Source organism: Scyliorhinus canicula, chromosome 16 (genome assembly GCF_902713615.1).
Source record: "Scyliorhinus canicula chromosome 16, sScyCan1.1, whole genome shotgun sequence".
Taxonomy (NCBI): domain Eukaryota; kingdom Metazoa; phylum Chordata; class Chondrichthyes; order Carcharhiniformes; family Scyliorhinidae; genus Scyliorhinus; species Scyliorhinus canicula.
This window is the reverse complement of record NC_052161.1, coordinates 37,499,644-37,522,437: the sequence shown is the minus strand read 5'-3', so window position 1 is coordinate 37,522,437 and position 22,794 is coordinate 37,499,644. Positions and strand designations below refer to the sequence as shown.

Here is a 22,794-nt window from a genome sequence, read left to right as displayed (position 1 = left end):
AAGCATTGGCATCGGTTGAAGCATACAGGGTGTAGTGTTAATGAGGTCAGTCAATAAGAGGGTCATTTAGGAGTCTGGTGACAGTGGGGAAGAAGCTGTTTTTGAGTCTGTTCGTGCGTGTTCTCAGACTTCTGTATCTCCTGCCCGACGGAAGAAGTTGGAAAAGTGAGTAAGCTGGGTGGGAGGGATCCTTGATTATGCTTTTTTGTGGCCGGGCTTCATTTTCTCCAGCATTTGGGGATGTAGCCACTGCCTACACAAAGACAATTCTGGTAACATTCAAATTTAACATGGGCTACGTGTTTCCATACAACAGAGGCCATTGTACTGTCGTAATGTTATAGCATGGATTCCCATGGTTTTTGTTAGGTCCTTGTGGTAATGTCTGCTGCAATCCCAGTCTTTTCTATTTACTATTGAATAAATAAGGATGGAGAAGGTGGAGTAATTTTACCTTGCGTAATATAAACATAGGTATGAACCTAATGTGAAATTGGTGAGTCGGAGAGCCTGCCGACAGCTATGGTTCCTTTGGTAACAGATCTAAAAGTTGGAATTGTAGAGGAATAACTAACTAATGCAAAGTCACAACAGCTGTGATTCTTCAAAATTACATTGGGCAGTGGAGGAAGAAGGAAACTAGTTTGTCTCTGGCCAGAAGGAGCCTTTCATCAGGTTTCACCAACACTGGCTGTCAGAGAGAACTATCCCTGCATTGCATTGCCCAGTCTTGTTTCACATTCCTCTGTATTAAAGGGGAGTGACATTCACAGGAGGTACGTCATGACAAACACAGGTTGTATATTGTCACATTCACCACCCAATTACTGTTGCTGCTCATCGAGGTTACAGAATTTCCTTTAAATTCCATGTGACCTCCATCTACCTGCCCAATGTATTACCTGCCACCTTCAGTTTTCTACGTAGCTAGATAGGCCATGTGTATTCTGTGAATTTTGATACCATGCTGAATATATGTAAAATAAACTGATAGTCTTAACACTGATGCCTGTCAAACGCCTCTGCCCATTTTGCCCAAGCCTGAAAAAAAACAATTAACAACTGCGTTTTGTTTCTGTACCCTTGCCAAACTTCTGTCTGTTCTTCCATGTTTCCTTTTTAAAAAAGTGCACCTTCCTTTTGCTGACATAGCTCCTACATAATATACGAAGCATCAATGGAAATCAGTATGGAAAACATCTACTGCACTTCCATTATCAAAACACTTCACGTTGGCCCAAACCTTCGGACATGTGACTGAGATCTGAGATACACATCGGGAACCTGTGGAAATCCGAACATGCTGATCTAAGTGGGAATTGCTTGGGAAGCTTTCCATTTCCAATGGGCAATTCCACTGCTTCCTAGGCCCCTTTGAATGTCTCCTTGGAGAGAGGAGCAGGCTCGAAGGGTTGAATTGCCTAATTCCGATGTACTTTACCTGATTAGTTACCCAGGACATGTTAGACAGATTAAAACTTAGTCTTTATGATATTTGAGACTGTGAACGTCCAGACAGAAAACCATGCTGTTTTTGCGCTGTGCATAGGTGTGTCATGATGATGTATTTCGATTCTCCCCAAGTGCTCTGTCAGAATCTGAATGTATGTTTTCATACTAAAAGCTACTCCAGGCAAAAGAAGAGAATCTTAATGATCATGGATAGTGGCAGCAACCGTTATTTTCCCTTGGCGATATCTGTATGCTTGAGATGCACAGTGTTGCAATTTTCAACCCCCCTCCAATGCACATTTAAGTTTGTTATGTACAAGGCCCTTGTCCAAATAGCACTTTTTATGAGTTCCAACTCATCGGCATATCTTTGGATAATACTGAAAGTTTGGGAGCAAGTTATGAGGTGGAATCATGGCAATAAGTGGATAAAGCTGCAAGGAGAAGGGACATTTTGTTTCTCAGCAACCAGTTGCCTAGTGCCATGGAATGCAGGTATCTGTTGTCTAGCTGCCAAGCATACTTGAAGGTTTAGCCTGACAGAAATGGAAAATATGACTTTGACTGCATTGGGTTGTAGAAAGACAAGCAGCTGCTACTCAAATCCTGCTCCTCACCATTCAATATCTAGGGCAGGGGTGGGCAAACTATGGCCCGTGGGCCGCATGCGCCCCGCCAAAGGTCTTTATGCGGCCCACCAAGATCAAGTCATTTAAAAAAAAAATTTCTTTTTTTTAAAATTCTTTTTTTTTAATTTTAAGGTTAATGGGGGGGGGGGGGGGGCTGTTGGGTTACTGGTATAGGGTGGATACGTTGACTTGAGTAGGGTGATCATTGCTCGGCACAACATGTGTTTCATGTGAAGTTTCTACTTTAAAATATTAATTAATAAAAATTAATTGCTTTGTTTTCTTTAAAAACCTTTTATTTTGGCTATTTTAAATATTAATTATTTTACTTAATATACTATGCGGCCCTTTAAAATTGTGAATTTCTGAATGTGGCCCTTGCACGGAAAAGTTTGCCCACCCCTGATCTAGGGTATGTAGCCACGCTGTGATTTTTGAGGAATGTAGCAATCCAGCTGCACGTTTTTTTAAGGTGAGTTTAATTGGTTATTATACCATTTGTTCGAAGCTTCTACCACTTTCTATTCTCCCAGCATGCATTGATGTTTCAGGACACAAGACTGCAAGCAAAAGTAGGTCAACCAACCCCTCCAACCTACTCTGCCATTTCATGACTTATTGGCTGAACTTTTCTGTCAACTCCACTTTGCCGCCCTGTTCGCATCGTGTCTCAATGTCTGAATACTCTCATTGACTAAGTGTCCATAGTGAGACAGAGAATTGCTAAGATTCAAAACCCTCTGAGTGTACGAACTTTTCGTCATCTCAGTTCCAAATGGCTGACTCCTCGTACTGAGACTAATACCCCAGTTCTAGATTTTCCAGCTGGAGAAATAGCCTCTCAGCATCCGCCCTGTCAAGTCCCTTGAGAGATTTATTCATTTCAATAAAACTATCTTTTTCTTCTAATTTCCATCGAATATAGACTCTGTATATTCAGTCTCTTCTAATGGGATAGCTGGGAATCAATTGAGTGAAGCTTACTTGAGACAAATATATTGTCAGTTGTTTACTGACTAACACGTGGTTTTCAGTCAGTAGAGAGGGAAGTGTACTTTGCATGATGAGATATCTGCTGATGAAAGTCGACTCTGATATTTGACGTAATACAATGCACTATTGATAACTGACAAGCCGACATAAAGGGGTGGACCTGCCATGGAAATTCATCCCACCTGAACTCAGCTACTTCTGAAAGCCAATGCCTTAATAGACAGGCCAATCCTAACAGTATAATAAGTCAATGCTCAGTGCTAGTAAACTGGAAGTCACACTTAACAGCCATATGATGAGTGGGGTATGCACTCTCAACTGGGAAAACCGAAACTCCACTTTGTGGAGTGCTTTGACTTGGAGACTTTTTATACTTGGTAACATGTTTCTTTAACTGCAAGATATATAGCTGGACCTTTTGTGCATCAACTCTTCATTGGAAGTGTTCAGCCTTCTTTGCTTAGGTAACCCTATTCAGTTGGGTTACAAAAATTGCTCAACTCCTGTTGCTCGTTCTGGGTGAGTGTGCTTTACACTCAATTGGCTCTGTTTTATTCCTAAGCTCTAGAGTCGCCAGGTATCTTGATGATACCGCCACGAGGTTCAAGTTCAAGTTCAGATCAATGACTCAATACACCAGTTAGTAAGTTCAAACAAGACACGTTTATTATTACACAGTTATTTGCTACTCATGCATATAAAACTAAGACTAAACTGTTCCTACCACTACTAGGCCAATACTTATCTGAAATAAGGGAACTGCCGGATCAGTGAACAATGGCCTCTTGCTTTGTCCTGGATCCGCAGGCTCCCAGTTGGTGTGGACTAAAGGGGTCAGGAGTATCTACTCTCGTAGCGTGCGTTGTATGACACTTACTTGTCGGTGTAGCAATTGGCCAGGCCTCTCCTTCTCACGTTCAAGTTCCTGGAGAGCTGCTGCAAAGGTGTTCTGCTGGGAGGGCCGGCTCAGAGAGTGGAGGGCTGGCTAAGAGAGCGAGCTGGGGTCCGGGTCTTTGTCTTATACTGTTTTGGGTTTCGTGCCCATCTGGGCAGACCCACTATAAACTTGCAATCGATTGGGTCTCTTCCCAATCGATTGATTTGAATTTCCCCAATAACGGGGCTGTTCCTTGATCACTGGGCGGTTCTTGGGGCTGTTTGTATCTTATTGTCCAGGACTCCTGCTGGCGCCGAAGAGTCTAGCTTGGCCTTTGTTATTCTTAATTGTGTGCTTTGTGCCCGGGAATTACCGGGAATCGCTCAATTAATATTGAGCTTGTTAGTTTCTATGCTGTCTGGTTTCTTCACAGACAGAATCCACAGAGAGGTCCTGCAACCTGCTTGCCTCTCTGTCATTGTCCAATTTTCCCTGCATGCAACTCGATGTTCCATTTTATGTCGGGAAGTGGCCAGCTTCGGTGGCTACACTCCCGAGTCTTCAACATTGTTCATTCCTCAGAATAGTCTTTTTTGATTTCTTTATTAAATATTGTGAAGAGACTGTACAAATTTGAAAACTTAAAATGCTTCATTAAGATGGACATTTTGCAATATAGAGTAACATTTGATGACATTATTATGAATACTTTCAGATAATTTTGCCTGAAATTATACCACTCTTATCACACTCTGAACGATTAAGTTAGAGTAGAATTTTAAAAGGATGTCTTGGGCTTTTCTCTCGCCTTTTAAACTTATGAAGTAGAATTTTTTTTTTTGTTCACATTTAATTTGAGCTTTTCCACTCTTTATTTTCCTAATCCTCATTCCATAGTCTACTGGAGTGGCAAACCTGCGTTTTGTTAATTTTGTTGAGAAATTCAGGGCGACATTATCATCACAAGAACTCTCCAGTGGTTAGATGTGAAATGCTCCAACTCGAAACCAGAAATGTGCATATTGAAGAGCTTTGGAATTGACATTTTCTAATTAGCAGAGACTATTTTGACTCTTAAGCAAAGTAACATTTATGATGCAAAACTCAAAGTAAAGCAAACACTGTAGCTCGCATCCTGTGCTGTACCAAGCCAACAAGTCTTTCACTGCGACGCAAGTTTGTCAGTTCTACAAACCAGCCAATTATTTTCTGTCGAGTGCCGCTGAAGACATTTCACAAAATGTGAAATGAAATGGTGGTCCGTTATTTTCAGTTTTCAGTCTTTGTTTGTATTTAATTCCTCTTTGTCATTGTTTTCCCTCCAAATTCACCAGCAGCTCTGAAGCTATTTTCCCAGTTCTTGAACTGCAGAGTGAAACAAGAACCACCGAACTGCATTTTCGGAGGATTGCCTCTGTCCCCAGAGTATAGTCCCCTCAGAATCTTTTGCTGTGCTCCTGCTGTTTTGTAACCCATTCCTGGAATGTTTCAACCTGTGTGTTGTTTTTCAGCTTGCATCACTTTTCCCGCCTAAGCTGTTCACAAATGTGTTCTCATTCTTCTGTAACAGATCTCTATGTCCTGTTGGAAGTCTCTGACTGTGGATTTTTGCTTGTGCCATTTCTGTGCCACTCGTGAAATATCATAATATATCCTTTTTCTCATGTTTGAACCATGGTTTCTGGTTGAATTTCGATCAGTGCTTGCCTTGATTCTTTTTTTAAAATTTCTTCCGCCAATGTTTTTTTTGTCAGTTGTCCTTATTATGAAGGCACATTCCTGCCGGGGTCTAGAATTTGATTTGATTTGATTTATTATTGTCACACGTATTAGTATACAGTGAAAAGTATTGTTTCTTGCATGCTGTACAAACAATGCATACCGTACATAGGGAAGGAAGGAGAGATTGCAGATTGGCAGCACGGTAGCATTGTGGATAGCACAATTGCTTCACAGCTCCAGGGTCCCAGGTTCGATTCCGTCTTGAGTCACTGTCTGTGCGGAGTCTGCACATCCTCCCCGTGTGTGCGTGGGTTTCCTCCAGGTGCTCCGGTTTCCTCCCACAGTCCAAAGATGGGCAGGTTAGGTGGATTGGCCATGCTAAATTGCCCTTAGTGTCCAAAATTGCCCTTAATGTTGGGTGGGGTTACTGGGTTATGGAGTTAGGGTGGAGGTGTTGACCTTGGGAAGGGTGCTCTTTCCAAGAGCCGGTGCAGGCTCGATGGGCCGAATGACCTCCTTCTGCACTGTAAATTCTATGTATAATATAATGTTACAGTTATAGTAAGATATAGAGAAAAGATCAACTTAATACGAGGTAGTTTCATTCAAAAGTCTGATGGCAGTAGGGAAGAAGCTGTTCTTAAGTTGGTTGGTAAGTGACCTCAAACATTGGTATCTTTTTCCTGACGGAAGAAGGTGGAAGAGAGTATGTCCGGGGTGCGTGGGGTCCTTAATTATACTGGCTGCCTTTCTGAGGCAGCGGGAATTATAGATAGAGTCAATGGATGGGAGGCTGGTTTGCGTGATGGACTGGGTTACATTCACGACCTTTTGTAGTTTCCTGTGGTATTGGGCAGAGCAGGCTCCATACCAAGCTGTGATACAACCAGAAAGAATGCTTTCTATGGTGCATCTGTAGAAGTTGGTGAGGGTCGTAGCTGACATGCTAAATTTCCTTAGTCTTCTGAGAAAGTAGAGTCGTTGGTCGGCTTGGGGGGACCAGGACAGGCTGTTGGTGATCTGTACACCCAAAAACTTGAAGCTCTCGACCCTTTCTACTTCATTCCCATTGATGTAGACAGGGGCTTCCTGAAGTCAATGATAATCTCCTTCGATTTGTTAACATTGAGGGAGAGATTATTGTTGTTGCACCAGTTCACCAGATTCTCTATCTCATTACTGTACTTTGACACATCATTGTTTGAAATCCGACCCACTACGGTGGTGTCATCAGCAAATTTGAAAATCCAGTTGGAAGGGAATTTGGCCACCCAGTCAAAGATATATAAGGGGCGGAATTCTCCGCAGGGGGCCGAATTCGTGAAGGCCGTCGTGAACTCGGCCGAAGTTCACGACGGCCTTGGAGCCCGCTCCCTGCATCTAATTCACCCCCAGGGGGCCGAATTCGTGAAGGTCGTCGTGAACTCGGCCGAGGTTCACGACGGCCTCGGAGCCCGCTCCCCGCACCTAATTCACCCCCACCCGGGGGGCTAGGAGCGGGCCTCAGTCTTTCTCGGCAGCGACCTCGTTGCGCCGAGAATGACGCGCGTCCGCCGCATTTGTGAAGTCATCTGCACATGCACGGGTTTCCGGTTCCAACCCGCGCATGCGTGGATGACTTCATCGCGCAGACGGCACGAACCCGCGCATGCACGGTCGCCGTCTTTCTCCTCAGCCGCCCGGCAAGACGTGGCAGCTTGATCTTGTTGGGCGGCGGAGGGGAAAGAGTGCGTCCGTTTTGGACACTGGCCCGACAATCGGTGGGCACTGACCGCGGGCCTGTCCCCTCCCGAGCACAGTCGTGGTGCTCCCTTCCCAATCGGGCCCCTAGATGCCCCAAACGGGCATCTGGCGCCCGTTTCACGAATACAGCGACCAGGTGTGGTTGCTGCCGTGTTGAAACGGGCGTGAAGGGCCGGCCGCTCGGCCCATTGGGCTCGGCCCATTGGGCTCGGAGAATCGCCGTTCTCCATGACAAACGGCGAGCGGTGATTTTTCCAAGCCGGGGGGGGGGGGGGGGGGGGGGGGGGCGGTGGAGTATCACAGGAGGCGCCAGGGGGGCGTAAAATATGTCAGGGGGGCCCTCCCGCGATTCTCACAGGCCGCGTGGGGAGCGGAGAATTCCGCCCAAGGAGTATAGTAGGGGGCTGAGGACACAGCCTTGTGGGGCACCGGTGTTGAGGATGATTGTGGAGGAGGTGGTGTTGCCTATCTTTAGTGATTGTGGCCTGTGGGTTAGAAAGTTCAGGATCCAGTCGCAGAGGGAGGAGCCGCGGCCAAGGAGTTTGGAGATGAGTTTCGTAGGCATTATGGTGTTGAAGGCTGAGCTGTAGTCGATAAATAGGCGTCTGACATGGGTGCCTTTGTTATCTAGGTGTTCCAGGGTAGAGTGCAGGGCCATGGAAATGGTGTCTGCTGTGGACCTGTTGGAGTGGTAGGCGAACTGTAGTAGATCAAGACAATCTGGGAGGCTGGAGTTGATTTGTGCCATGACTAAGATGGTGCTGGCAATACCGAAAAATGGCAGGGCATCCTTCACTTCCCTCCCCCAACCACATGAATAACTGGTCACCACCACCCCTACAGCATTCAAGCAAGAGGGTGACCTGATGCACCACCCAACCCCCCTCTCCTCCCACACACACCCAGTTCCCCCCAAACAGAGGAAATGGAAGCACTTGGCTGTTTTTGTTGTGAGGAACTGTCAATCATAAGACAAGTGTTTCTAAAGATTGTGGTTAGCGTCAAAGCAGGATACTTGAGATGCATTCAAGATTGAAGGGAAAGATAGATCAACAATCCATCAAACAGCTGTCTCTGGAGTAATAAAACTATCAATCACTGGCTAATGCAATGTATTACTGTGTGAAATTGAATGCACAATGTGCATTTCAAAGACTGTCAAGTGATTTGAAGCCCTTTGAAGTGTCCTTGGCTTTTGAGGAAGCCTCTGGCACTAGAAACTACTGCAGCTTTAAACATATTCATCTGTGGCAGCAGATGTTAGGGAAGGGTAAGTGAAAATGCAGTGATTCTTCACTCTACTGCCGGGACAATTCTTCAGCTTTCAGGCAGGGGGGGGTGGTCTCTCTATCAGGGGCTGGGGTCCCTCTGTCAGAGGTGGATTTTCTCTGTCCAATGGGGGTGGGCGAGGGTGGGGAGGCAAATTTACATTATAGGGGAGAGAGGCATTCTGATGGACTTTGGGGGCACCTCACTTATGCACTGACCCCATTGACAAACCACAGGGGTCCACCACATCACTTGGGAAACTTGCACTAAATCCTACTGGGAAGATTTCCCGCTGAGGGGGATCGGTGCATATTAGGATGGGGCTGGCGACTTGGGCTTCCAGCCCGTTAATCAATTGCAAGTGGGTTCAAATCACCAATTTGCATTCTCCCGCCGGTGCGAGGCCCAGGTCCAGTTTCACATGCACCACTTTAGAACTTACCCTAAAAACCTCCTTCCAGTAATCCTCTAGCTTTGGACAGGACCAAAACATATGAACGTGATTAGCGGGGCTCCCCCCGTTCACACACATCTTCTACTCCTTCAAAGAATCGGCTCATCCTCACCCTCGTGAGGTGTGCTCTGTATACCACCTTCAGCTGTATCAGCCCCAACCTCGTGCACGAGGTGGAGGCATTCACTCTCCAGCGCAGAACCCCTCCTCCATATCCTCTCCCAACTCTTCCTCCCACTTCGCTTTGATCCCTTCCAGTGGTGCCTTCTCCTCTTCCAAAATAGCTCTGTAAACCGCTGACACTACCCCCTTCTCCAGTCCCCCTGTCGTCAGCATTTCCTCCAGCAATGTTGAGGCCGGCTCCACCGAGAAGTGCTGTATCTCCTTTCTGGCAAAATCTCAAACCTGCATGTATCTAAACATTTCCCTCTGCTCCAGCCCATACTTCGCTTCCAGCTCCTTCAATCCTGCAAACCGACCCCTAAGAAACAAATCTTTTTGTACCTTAATCCCCTTCTCCTCCCATTTCCAAATATTTCCATTGCACCTCCCTGGCTCAAATCTGTGGTTCCCTCGAATCGCCATTTCCCTTGACCCTGCCCCCAACCCAAAGTGTTGGTGAAACTGCCTCCAAATTCTCAATGAAGCTATTATTACCGGACCCTCTTAGTATTTCCCCGGGGCTATCGGGAGCGGCGCTTTTGCTAGTGCTTTCAATCTCGACCCCCTGCACAAACTCTCCTCCATTCTGACCCACTGGGAATTATCCCCTGTGACCCAGCTCCGCACCTTCTCCACATTCGCCGCCCAGTAGTAATACATCAGGTTCGGAAGACCCAAACCCCCTGCCTGCCTTCCCCTCTGTAGCAGCACCTTTCTAACTCTGGCTACCTTCCCTCCCCATATGAACAAAGTAATCCTTCCCTCGATCTCTCTGAAAAAAGCCTTTGGCAGGAAAATCGGCAGGCATTGAAAAATAACAGAAATCGCGGCAACATGTTAATTTTAACGGCCTGTACCCATCGCCAGTGACAGAAGGAGACCATCCCATCTTGCCAGATTGGCTTTCCCTCTCCCCACCAAACTAGAGATGTTGTACCTGCAGAGCCCCCATTCCCCCATCCCCCCCCCCCCCCCCCCCCCCCACCCCCACTCCCGGGCAACCTGCACCCCCAGGTACCTAAAGTGAGTCCCTGCCCTACGGAATATCAAGCCTCCCACCCCTGTCCCCACCCCCGGCCGAGACAGCAAAAAATACTCACTCTTGTCTAGATTTAGTTTGTACTCAGAGAAAGACCTAAACACTCGAAGCAGCTCCAGTATTCCCCCCATCGACACACTCGGTTCCGACACATATAACAGAAAGTCATCGGCATATAAGGACACCTTATGCTCTATCCCCCCCCACCCTGCACTATTCCTTTCCATACCCCTGAACTTGGTAATGCGATGGGCAACAGCTCAATCGTGAGTGCAAACAGCAGGGGGGACATAGGAAATCCCTGCCTAGTCCCACGGTGGAGAGAAAGGTATCTCGAGCTGATGTTGTTTGTGCGGACACACCCTCGGCTCCTTATACAGTAGCTTTACCCAGTTCACAAATCTTGGTCCAATCCCAAACCTCTTCAGAACTGTCATCAAGTACCCCCATTCTACCCGGTCAAACACCTTCTCAGCATCCAATGCCACAACCACCTCTGTTTCCTTCCTCTCTGCTGGTGCCATAACAACATTTAATACCCTTCTAACTTTTGAAAAGAGCTGCCTCCCTCTTGAACCGCGTCTGATCTTCACCTATCACCTTCGGGAGGCACTCCTCCAGCCTACCCGCCAGTACCTTCGCCAATACTTTTGCGTCCACATTCAGAAGTGACCTACTGTAACCATTTTAATAAAATAAAATCCTTCCGGGAGAATGAAAATATGAGGTGTGCAGCCAGGAAAAAAATTTTTTAATCAAGAAAAGGCAAATCTATTCAGTACCAATGCTATTTTAGTGACCTGTTTTTTTAAAGAAAAAAATATTGTTTTAATAATTCTGATGGCGTTCGCCGACTGATCCTGCTGCTTTAATAAAATACTGAATGGAAGAAAACAATGGGAACAGCACAAAACCTTCTTTCAGTCAGGATTCGGGAGCAATTGCTTGGCACCGCTGAATAGCATGGGCGAATCTCAGCATCAATCCACTAAAATTCAGCACCCTGCCTCTTGCTTATTAAAACCAAATTTATGCTTCTCCTTTGTTTAAAATTCAATCAATCAACGCCCTTCATTTTGGGGATTGCTTCTGTGTCTGTGGACTTCTCTCCTTTCTGAATGATTTCTTCAGTTTCTCCGTCGTGCGTGTTGGGGGGTTCGGATTGTCTCCTCCTTTTTGCCCCCAACCCGTGCATGATTCCCATATCTCCTCGTCACTTCAGCAACTTCTCATGAATTATTCCCCAATTTAATTGGCATGTAAGTAATCTCTTCCCAGATCCCTTCCAGTCCATCTGCAGTCAGTCAACAGGAGTAGCCCAGAGTCGTGTTGCAACTCCATTTTCTCGGAAGAATTTCTCTTGGCCTTTACATAGTACCCTCGCCCGTGACTTATCCAGAACTGTCAGTTTGCCACGTGATGATGGAGTTACAGGGGTGGGCATGTTGTGGCTTGAGTGCACTGTGTATTGTGTTGAAACGTTAATCACTCTTTTAATTCTCTTCTGGATCAAATTACACGTGCCGAATAAAACTATTTTGCGGTATCATTGTCACTGTCGTTCTTGACATAATGTCAAGCTGCACCTCTTGATTCCGGTTTATTTTATATTGCAATCAAATTTAGAATCAATCTGTTTCGGAGGCGGTTTTGAATGATGTAGATGTACTGAAATTTCAAAATATCTCCATGTTTGACTCTTAAATTAAATTATAGTAGGCTATGAGAGTGAGCTTTCCGAATTGAATATTTAATCACTGTTTAGACGACTTTTGAATTTGTACCTGATGGAGAAGCAGATAAAAGGCATGATTAAAAACCCCTTGGATCTGTATAACAGTTCATATTTAAATTAAATTTTTATTAGTCCTTATGTTTAAAACCCATAAATAGCCTTAAAATAGTAAATCAATGTATTCACATTATGAACTGATAACTTGCCTTTAGAATAGCTTACGATGAACTGCACAATCGCTGAAGGTTACAATTATTGTGTCGTATATCAGTCAGTCATCACACTGTTTAAACAATTTGATTCCTATTCAAATGAATGAGAAGCAGATGCTTATAGTGGTGTTGTCTACAGTGCTGGCCTACGTTACCGTGGTAATGAGAGTTGTTCACAAAATTATCGGCTAATCATGGATAAGGAAGACCATTCAGCCCATCTTAGTTCATCCATCCGGAAAGATTTTGAAATCCGTCAAGTGTCCTTGATTCTGGAGTTTTTCTGTCTCCAGTATTTTTTCATGGAATAGTCGCTCTGCAGTCCAGATTTTAACATCACCCGCTCAGTAAGGATACAATTGGTTTAGGTTGGACGCTCGATTTATACCTCCCCTGATTTCAATGCAACATAAGACTGGGCACTGTGTAAATTGGGTGTCAGATCCGAACAAACTCCATTCTCACTGGCTGGGTTGGCTTAAAAAAAGATCCAATGCCTGAAGAACAACTTTCTGATATTAGTCCGAAAGTTACCTTTTTATTAGTCTGAACTCATGGCAATATAAATGCAAGTTGTTATTCATAGCATTATAGAATTTACAGTGCAGAAGGAGGCCATTCGGCCCATCGAGCCTGCACCGGCTCTTGGAAAGAGCACCCTTCCCAACTGCACACCTCCACCCTATCCCCATAACCCAGTTACCCCACCTAACACTAAGGCCAATTTTGGACATTAAGGGCAATTTAGCATGGCCAATCCACCTAACCTGCACATCTTTGGACTGTGGGAGGAAACCCACGCAGACACGGGAAGAAAGTGCAAACTCCACACAGATAGTGGTGCAAGCCGGAAATTGAACCTGGGACCCTGGAGCTGTGAGGCAGCAGTGCTAACCATTGCCACCATGCTGCCATCTGTGCCACCATGCCACTCTGAAAATATAGTCAATGTAATGTGGGCAAATGCTTACAGCAGGACTAAAGCTTTTAAATTATTTTGATTGTGGGCTGTATTTGAATTTTTGACTTGTGGTGTGTCGGTCTGAATGAGGCATTAGTTTAATGTTGCCTCTGAGAAGCAGGAGCTTCAACAATGCAGGACTCCTGCAGTACGTCACTAATGATATGCTGGAATCCATTGTGCAGGTTGAAGCCACTTTGAACGGAGACCTTTCTTTAATCCAAATGGAGTGTTCTTCAGGATACTTTGGGACTATTAAAGTCTCATTACTCGGAGTCAAACAGTAAAGTGTGCTGCATGTGTAGAAATTTGCAGTGTTTATTATGGAATGTTTTACTTCACAGAATCGCTTGTCGTAAACGTTGGGAAGCAACCTTTTTGGCAGGGCAGAGCTGTTTAGGTTTGTGGTAAATTCAGATTGCCAAAAGAAGAACTACATTTTGCTGAATTAACCCATAATCCTAAAGCGTAATGAGAAGGGGACATCTGCACACTAATCAGCACCTCTCAGTTGCTTCTTATTCCTCTGATGCTTTACAACTGCTGGTTAAAGTCATGTGACGGTGAATGGAAACATCCAGCCATCCTGTAATGTCACACAGGAGAAGCACAGCCCCAAAAATCTGGTCCCAGATCCTGTTTAACCAGTAGCTTAAAAAAATTATAACAGCAATTAGAGGTGACGGAGAGGTGGTGCTAAGTATATATATCCTTTAACACAGTTCGCATCGTGGAGCATGTCTGTGGAATGCAGTCACTTTAAATAAAGAAATCTCTGATGACGCACTGTCCCAAATCTTTGATGTAATCTCCCATTTAGAAGAACAATACACTTGCTGACGTAGTCCGTGTGATTGATAGTGGACCAGCTAACACTGAGATTCTGTTGCTAGGTGGGAAAGATTATGGGCGTGATCTTCCAACTGCACCAGAAAAGCAGTTTACCGCGCCACAGCTTGGCCGGTGAAAGCCGGGAGACCCCACTCCCAGGATCTGCCCGGCTCGTAATGCCTCGTGAGATTCAATGCAACCTCGCGAGACATTGCAAGGGGAATCCTCCCTACAATGGGCGGGATCACTTTTTAGTAAATCTGCATATTAGAGCGAGGCAATAGCCTTACTTTAATGTGCAGAATCCCTTTGCTTCGGGGGTCGGACGAGCGCCATTTAGTACTGGTCCCCACAAATGGTTACCAGACGGAATGGCACTCGAGGTCTCCAAGGGGACCGAGGCCCCCAGTTGCATGCCCTTTGGAGAGGGTGGTGCCCTGATACTGGTGCCACCTGGACACTCTGGCAGTGCCAGATAGGCACTGCCAGGGACCCTCCCATGTTACATTCTGATCTCTCGCTACAACAGGTTGTTCTGGCAGGCGGAGCTCCCCATTGTGAAAACACGGGGCTATACATTCCCGTTTAGGCCCCTTATTCAAGGCAAGTCATGTTGAATAGCCGCGTGTTTCTCGGCACTGCGTGTGCACGTGCTCACTCGAGAACTTTGCTCAATTTCGGGAAGATCTATCCATGAAGGTTTAGCAATTATTTTCAGCCAAGGAATAATCTTGGTAGCTTGCTTTAATGTGGCGAGGCACAGCTTATTTACTTTTTGACTTGGAAAATGTTGGAGTAGTATTACCTCACCGCAACTGCTCTCATTTATCACATGTTGCTGATGATCTCCTTAGTAAACGAATAATGTGGGCGTGTCCCATACTTGATCCTCGATTTAATAGGGGAATGTAGTTTGGAAAGTGCCAGCCCAACATTTAATCATTCAAATGGATTTGAAAAGGGTAGGTCATGCCTGATGAATCTGATTGATTTTTTTTCAAAGTGGCGACTAAAGTGGTGGACGTATTTTTCATATGATCTTTCATAAGGAGTTTGATAAAGTCCCTCATAAGAAACTGTCAACTTGAGTTGAAGCTCATGGCATTGGAGTCAAATTATTGACCTTGTTAGGAAATTGACTGAGTATCAAGAGATAATGAGCGAATGGACAATTATGCAAATCGGCAGCATGTGACTAGTAATCCTTTTAGGGGCCTCATATGTGGTGCATATCCGTTAACAACAGATTATGGGATAGAAAGCCACAAATCCAAATTGTCGATGATACAGGAAGGTTGAATTATAAAACAGTGCAAGTGAAAATATAAGATCCTAATATTACAGACATATTGATAGATTAAGTGAATGGTGAAAACTGAGACAAATGGATTTCCATGCAGTCAAAGGTCAGGCCATCTGCTTTGAACCTCAAAAGGACAGAACCTTTTTCCCGAAGGGCAAAAAGGTAGAAATGGTGGGGGGCGGTCCAAAGAGACCCGCGTGTCCAGGTACATAGGGCTTTAAAATGCTGTGAACAAATAATCAAGAAGGTTAGTGGAATGCTGGCCTTTATATCTAGAACTAAAATACAATGCGTGGAAGTCATATGTTGCAGCTTTACAAGCTCTGGTTAAAACACACCTGGAGTAAATACTTTGTGTAGCTCTGGGCAGCACATAGAAACCATAGAAAAGTTACAGCACAGAAGGAGGCCAATCGGCCCATCTTGTCCATGCCAGCCCGAGGACACCCAGGTGCAATTTCTAATCCCACCTTCATGCACCTGGTCCATTGTCCTGTAGCTCACAGCACTTAAGGTGCAGATCCAGGTACTTTTTAGAGTTTAAGGTCTGCCTCCACCACCAACTCAGGCAGCGAATTCCAGACTCCCATTACTCTCTGCATAAAAAAGGTTCTTCCTCATGCCCCCTGTACACCTTCCGTTACTATCTCGAATATGTATCCGCTGTCTCTCACATTCTCCACTGAGGGAAACAATTCTATCCTGTATCTCATCCCCTCATAACTCTGTACACCTCAAATAAATCACCCCTCCGCCGCCTTTGTTCCAAGGAAAATAATCCCAATAATCTCTCCTTCCAGCCCTAGCAACATTATTAGAAGAATAAATTGGCCTTTCAGGGAGTGTTGCATGGATTTACCAGAATGATAGCCGCAAGTCCAAGGACTAAATTACGAGGAAGGATTCGGCTAACTAAGATTGCAATCTGTGGAATTTAGAAGGTTAAGGGATGATTTAGTGGATTTTTTCATGCTGTTCAGGCGTAAACAGAAATAAACACTTTAGCTTGTTGGTAATCTAAGGCCCAAATTTTCATTTGGCTATGAATGCAGGACCGGAGGTGGGGTGGCTGGCAATTTTTAATTTTCCCATCACCGGCTGGCATGCCAACTTGTTGGCATGTTCTCACCTCCAGGCAATTTTGGAACAGGCTGGATTGGGGTGGTGGAGGAGTGAAGGGGAGGGAGAATGGAGGATGGTGGTGGGTTCTATTAGGTCACCTAAAGGGTGTATTAAGGCGACTCTGCCAATGTCAGTTGGAATTTTCCAATTGGGATGCAATCTCCTGCTGAAGCCAAAACATTGCCATGGGATAGTGGCAGAGTGGGCAGCCAGCATTCCATCCAGCATCTGCCATAGCCGTAGGACCACAACTTTGGACATCCACGGGCAGCACGGTGGCGCAGTGGTTAGCATTGCTGCCTTACGGCGCCGAGGTCCCAGGTTCGATCCCGGCTCTGGGTCACTGTCCATGTGGAGTTTGACCATTCTCCCCGTGTTGCATGGGTTTCGCCCCCACAACCCAAAGATGTGCAGGTTAGCTGGATTGGCCATGCTAAAATTGCCCGTCAATTTGAAAAAAATGAATTGGGTACTCTAAATTTATAAAAGAAACGTTGGACATCCAGTGGTTGACTCTCCATGATGATGGCCTAGCAGCTTTGGTCTCATTTAATTTACAGTAGGTCCTCAGGGGGTGTCTTAACCATGAGACACTGAGTGGGATACGCCATTGCCCGATGGCGATATTGTAATCGGCGATCGGGCAGAGAATCGACTCCGACGCCCAATTCGGGTCCAGCGCCGGTTTGATGCCAAGTCAGCCTACTCTGCCCCCTCCGAAACGGCATCATCGGCAGGCCGTCCTGCGATACTCCGCCCCCAATGGGCTGTGTTCGCGACCGAACGGACCACGTGTGGTCTCAGCGGTCGGGAACCCGGTGTGGCGGTTACGGACTGTGTCAAGCTGGGGCTGGGGACACGGTAGGGGGGTGGCCAGGAGGTGGCCTGTGAGGTCGCGAATGGCGGGTCGGGTCAGCGCACATCTGGCGCCATATTGTATGGCGCGACTGCTGCAGGTCGTCGCCGTGCACATGCGCGGCTAGAGACCCTGCCATTCTCCGGCTGTTTTTGGCAAGGGAGCCGGGAGCTTTACACGGCGTCGCTGCTAGCCCCTCACCGGTCCCAGAATTGGTGAGGGGTCGGTGCTGTCTTTACGGTCGTAAAAAGCCTGCAAATTCCCCGTTCGCGCCAGCACTTAGCTGCTGAAATGAAAAAGCCAGCCCACTATCTTTCTCCTACATACATCGGCAGCTTCCTACTCTTACGATGGGGCTGCTGGTCTTTCAGTGCTGGCAGGCCTCCTGTTGATCCTCCAGCCTTGAATGCCCAGCCACCATCCTTAGTTGGATGAGTCTCCAGGGGGCAGCCACCTAATTGGCTATCTCCTTGAAAATCTCTTCCAGGGTTCCGCCACCACATCTCCAGGTTCCAGACCCAGAATTCATTCTGGCATCAAGATCAGGAATGGAGATCTCCTCTGGTTTCCTGGCGTAGTCTAAATGTTGGAGCCAGCTCTTCCAGGAGTGAAATTAAGAAACGGTACTCCACGGAAAGGAAGGTGGAAGTTTAGAATTCTCTTTCAGGACTCATCTTTTAGTGCTCGATCAATTATTATGTTTAAAACTGATCAGATTATTGTTAAGGCCAGGTATTGTGGAATTTGAGGCAAAGATGGGTATGTGGAGCTAGATTTCAGATCAGCCAAGATCTTTCTGAATGGCGGGACAGACTCCAGGGCTGAACAGTTGTCTCATGTTTCTAGTTTCCTATTTAATTTTTTTTTTAAACTCTTCATGGACTGGAGTAAATATTAATGCTTGAAAGACCGATTTTAAGTTAAGATAATTTATGCTAAAATGTTTCCTTAAGAATTAATCCATGCTGTGGCATCAGTGTTCAGACTAATAAAATCTTTTTTGTTTTTTTTTAATTGGAACTAAAAAGAGGGGGATGGATGGAGAGACATCAGAAAGTGTCAAATTGACCTTGAGCAAACCACCAATAATCTGGATCCACCTTGGACTTGTTTGACCAGTTCAGAGGAGTGTCAAGAGAATACGGTTTGGCCAAGTGATTCAAATCCAACATCTGCTGTAACCAGCTTAATCAAAGAGCTCAGCCTCACTGATCGAAATGGCCATCCAACAGCACCTCCCAGCAAACGGCAGTGTAGATCGTTTTCAGATGAACTATCAAGCTGTCGGTCTCCGTGGAAACCTAGCGGGTCAAAGGTGTGGACTCCAGTGGATAAAAGACGCTGTCACAGTGGGAGCAGTGTGCAACATTGTTCAAATGGGGTATCTACAATGCAGAGGAGCTCAAGTTTTAGTCTGCCTTCAAGATCCAATGTCTTTTCTTTCTCGTATGAACCCTTGGCCACCAGTAGCAGGTCCGTGTGCCCCCGGAAGCAGGGATTGTGGACTTCACCCACTTTTGGAAGGTTTCAAGATGACCTGTCCAGTTCAGTTGCGTCCGGGGTCGACCTCCTGCGACCTCTTTCTGTATCTCACGAGCAGATATCTGAGCTGGAGCTCAACCTGCCGTCCAACATGGGTAAGTCTGCTGCAAACCCAGAGCCTGCACAGCCGAAAAGCCGACTCCTCCGATGCCGGTCACAGCCGTGCGTCCACAATGATCAGAAAGTTGGGATGAAACGTCGCAGACCAGAAGAAGAACAAAGACCATCGCTTGACCTTGCCAAGATGACTCAGGTATGAGGTGTCACTGTGGTAAACTCTAGGCTTAGGCCGACTTTCATTTTCAACTTGCTTTCCCACTAAAATCACACACAAATTAGTAATAATGGATCATAAATCACATCGATATATATACTATTACCCTATCCCCACATGAGGATATAAACATACTGGTATGTATTATGCTGCAGTATTGATGGCAAAACTGTTGGCATCTTCTATCACTATTCTTATGAAACTGACAGCAACCTCTGGTGCAACATGGAACTCCAGAAATTACTGTCAGTGATTCAATGCTTCTCTATCAGATATACTGTTGAAAGGTCCCCAGACTACAATCAATTAGAAATTACATACATAGAATTTACAGTGCAGAAGGAGGCCATTTGGCCCATCGAGTCTGCACTGGCTCTTGGAAAGAGCACCCCACCCAAGGTCAACACCTCCACCCCATCCCCATAACTCAGTAACCCCACCCAACACTAAGGGCAATTTATCATGGCCAATGCACCTAACCTGCACATCTTTGGACTGTGGGAGGAAACCGGAGCACCCGGAGGAAACCCACGCACACACGGGGAGGATGTGCAGACTCCGCACAGACAGTGACCCAAGCCGGAATCGAACCTGGGACCCTGGAGCTGTGAAGCAATTATGCTATCCACAATGCTACCATGCTGCCCTTGTGACTTGCTGTAAAAACTCTTCAAACATTTTGCCCCATGTTGAGTGGGCTGCAACTAGGTTCTTAGTGGTCGACTAAGTTCATAATTACTGTGAAACAATCTTACTGGCCCTGAATTACTAATTTTTATTTGCGGAATGATAAATTTCTCCCTTGTGATTTAAGAAAAATAAATAAGTTCCACTTAATTTCAAAATTGGTTTGCGAAAGTTTATTGACATCATAAACTTCCAACCATGTGCATGCCTCAATCATAAGTGAAGGACTTTGATGATTTTTGTTTACGATTTGCTGTCTGTGAAAATGCTTCAATGTGATTCGCTGCTTATTTTGCTTGATAACATTTTTGGATGCTTTGACTCGGAACTAAATTCAAACAGATGTCAGGAAAGGGGAAATCCACACTTCCGATATTGCTAGATCTTTGTACAAGGTTCGGATCTGACTGCGAAATCCAGCCCATTGGCTGTGACTTGTGTCAAGTCTGACTCTATGTAAAACAAATATATTGTGGTGGGAGATCACTTGACATTTTTTACAAGATTACGAAGAATGATGCTCTCTTTGAAATTCAATCTTATATACAATTGCATTTTAATAGGGGAAAAAAAAATGACTGAAGAGTGAAAGTATGGGGATCAGTATTTTTGTAAGAACACTTGCAGAGGACATGGTAGATCGGACAACATGTTAAAGAAGCGGCAACATTTCCCTTGCTCCATTTGTGAGCTTAGTTTCCATGCTGCGAAGGAACTATCTTCAGCACAAAACAAATTTTTACCTCACTCAACCACTTGTGCCTCTTAAATGAGGTCTGACTCCTTGTATGCAGTCACAATTGTTTCATTTGATTCAACTTTGTGACTTCACGTGAAATTATGCTGGGTTGATTGTTCCTGGATTGGCCTAAGTTTCTGAAGCCAACCTGAGACCATTAAAAGTCAAGCATAAAAACACAATGCCAAAGATCTCAAAGCACGTTTTAATCTGGTAATGATTACTGTGAAACTATCTTAGCAGGAAGTGGAGGGATTGAGCCAACGATCAAATCATCAATGACCCAGAAAGTCTATACCTGATCCCAGCGACAGTGGTTCACAAAACCATATTCACTTTTTTCTGAAAACATCTGCCTTATTTTAATATATTCTATCGAGATATCACAAAAGAAATGGGTTAGTGATGGAGGGGGTTGTGTAAAGTGATTCCCAGAAGGGATTCTTCATATTTCCAGCTGTTTTTTTTTCATTTGGAGATTCTTCTGGGCATAATGTGAATAGGCTTTCAACTAAGAGAGGAAGAGGAGGGTATAGGTGATTGGTGTAAAAGAGCGGGATTTTATGGCCATTCACACTGGCGGGATCTTCAGTCCTGGCGGGACTAGAAGATCCTGCCACCAGTCAGTAGCGAGCTACCTTCCGCCACTGCAGAATATGCCGTGGAGGGGAAGGAAAATCCAAAGGGAAACGCAGAGACAATAGAACACCATAGCAATGTGGGTGAAGACAAGTGGAATGGATCATGCGTGACTGAGAGTTAACAGTAAAAGTGCATTAGGAAACAATGCCAAGAATAGCATCAAGAAAATAAAATTGAAGTCTCTAACTGAATGTGTGACGCATCCGCAGTAAGATTGCTCAACTAATGGCACAAATAGACATAGGTTGTATCAATCTAATCATCATTATAGAGACATAAGGTGACCAAAATTGGGAAATTATTATTCCAGTTCCTTGGAGTAGTGTCCTAGGCCCAACCACCTTCAGCTCTTTCATCAGTGACATTCCCTCCATCACAAGAGTGGGGATGATTCATTGATGCACAATATTCAGCACCATTCATGATTCCTTAGATACTGATGCAGTCCTTGCCCATATGCAGCATGGCCTGGATAACCTTCAAACTTGGGCTGAGAAGGGGCAAGTATAATTCATACCACTCTAGTGCCAGGCAATGACCCTCTCAAACAAGAAAAAAATTAACCATCTCTCCATGAGATTCAATGGCATTACCATCGCTGAATTCCCCCCATTATCAACATCTTGGAGGTTACCATTGACCAGAAATTGAACTGAATCAGCCATATAAATATAGTGGCTACAAGAATAGGTCAGTGGCTGGGAACTCTAAGGTAAGTATCTCACCTCCTGACTCTCCAAAGCCTGTCCACTACCTATAAAGTACAAGTCAGGAGTGTAATGGAAGTGTGCAGCTTCAACAATACCCAAGAAGCTTGGCAACATCCAGGACAAAGCAGCCCACTTGATCGGCACCCCACAAGCAACCTTAAACATTCTCTCCCTCCACCAACAATGCACAGTGGCAGCAGTGTGTACCATCAACAGGATGTACTGCGACAACTCACCAAAGGTCTGCCCAAAACTGTGACCTCTACCACCTAGAAGGATTACTAAATTATCTCCCAAGCCACACACCATCCTCATTTGGCAATATATTGCTGTTGCTTTACTGTCGCTGGGTCAAAATCCTGGAACTGCCTTCCTAATGGCATGGTGGGTGTACCTACACAACAGACATTGCAGGTGTTCAAGGATGCAGTTCTCCATCACCTTCTTGAGAGCAATTAAGTATGGGAAATAGATGCTGGCCGAGCCAGCAGCACCCACATCTGCGAAGGAATAATAAAAATTCCAAGACGTACAACATTTCAAAAAGTCACAGAATGGAAAAGCAGGCCAGGTAACCCTGAAAAGAAAGTATGACATAAGATTAGTAATGAGAGAGGATCTTTGCTCAGAGGATCAGGAAGTAGAGTCAGTCTGGGTGGAGATTATGAATAGCAAGAGTCAGAAAACACTGGTGTGACCTCTTTATAGGCTCCTTAATAGTAGCTATACTGTTGGACAGAGCATGAAACAAGAAAGTATTGAAGTTTGTAATAAAGGTAATGTAACAATTATAACTTTATTCTTCATATGTACTGGACCAATCGAATTGGAAAAGGTAGT

At 45.2% G+C, this 22,794-nt stretch overlaps 1 protein-coding gene across 5 annotated transcripts in view; it reads left to right on the top strand.

The window, feature by feature from the left end:
* Window positions 1–22,794, top strand: part of fam53b (family with sequence similarity 53 member B) — a 149,796-nt gene that overhangs the window by 59,372 nt on the left and 67,630 nt on the right. For all 5 annotated transcript variants that reach the window (XM_038821487.1, XM_038821486.1, XM_038821488.1 and 2 more), the window contains one exon: window positions 18,389–19,155. In XM_038821487.1, coding sequence (XP_038677415.1) covers window positions 18,389–19,155 — 767 coding nt within the window. The remainder of the gene's footprint in view (window positions 1–18,388; window positions 19,156–22,794) is intronic.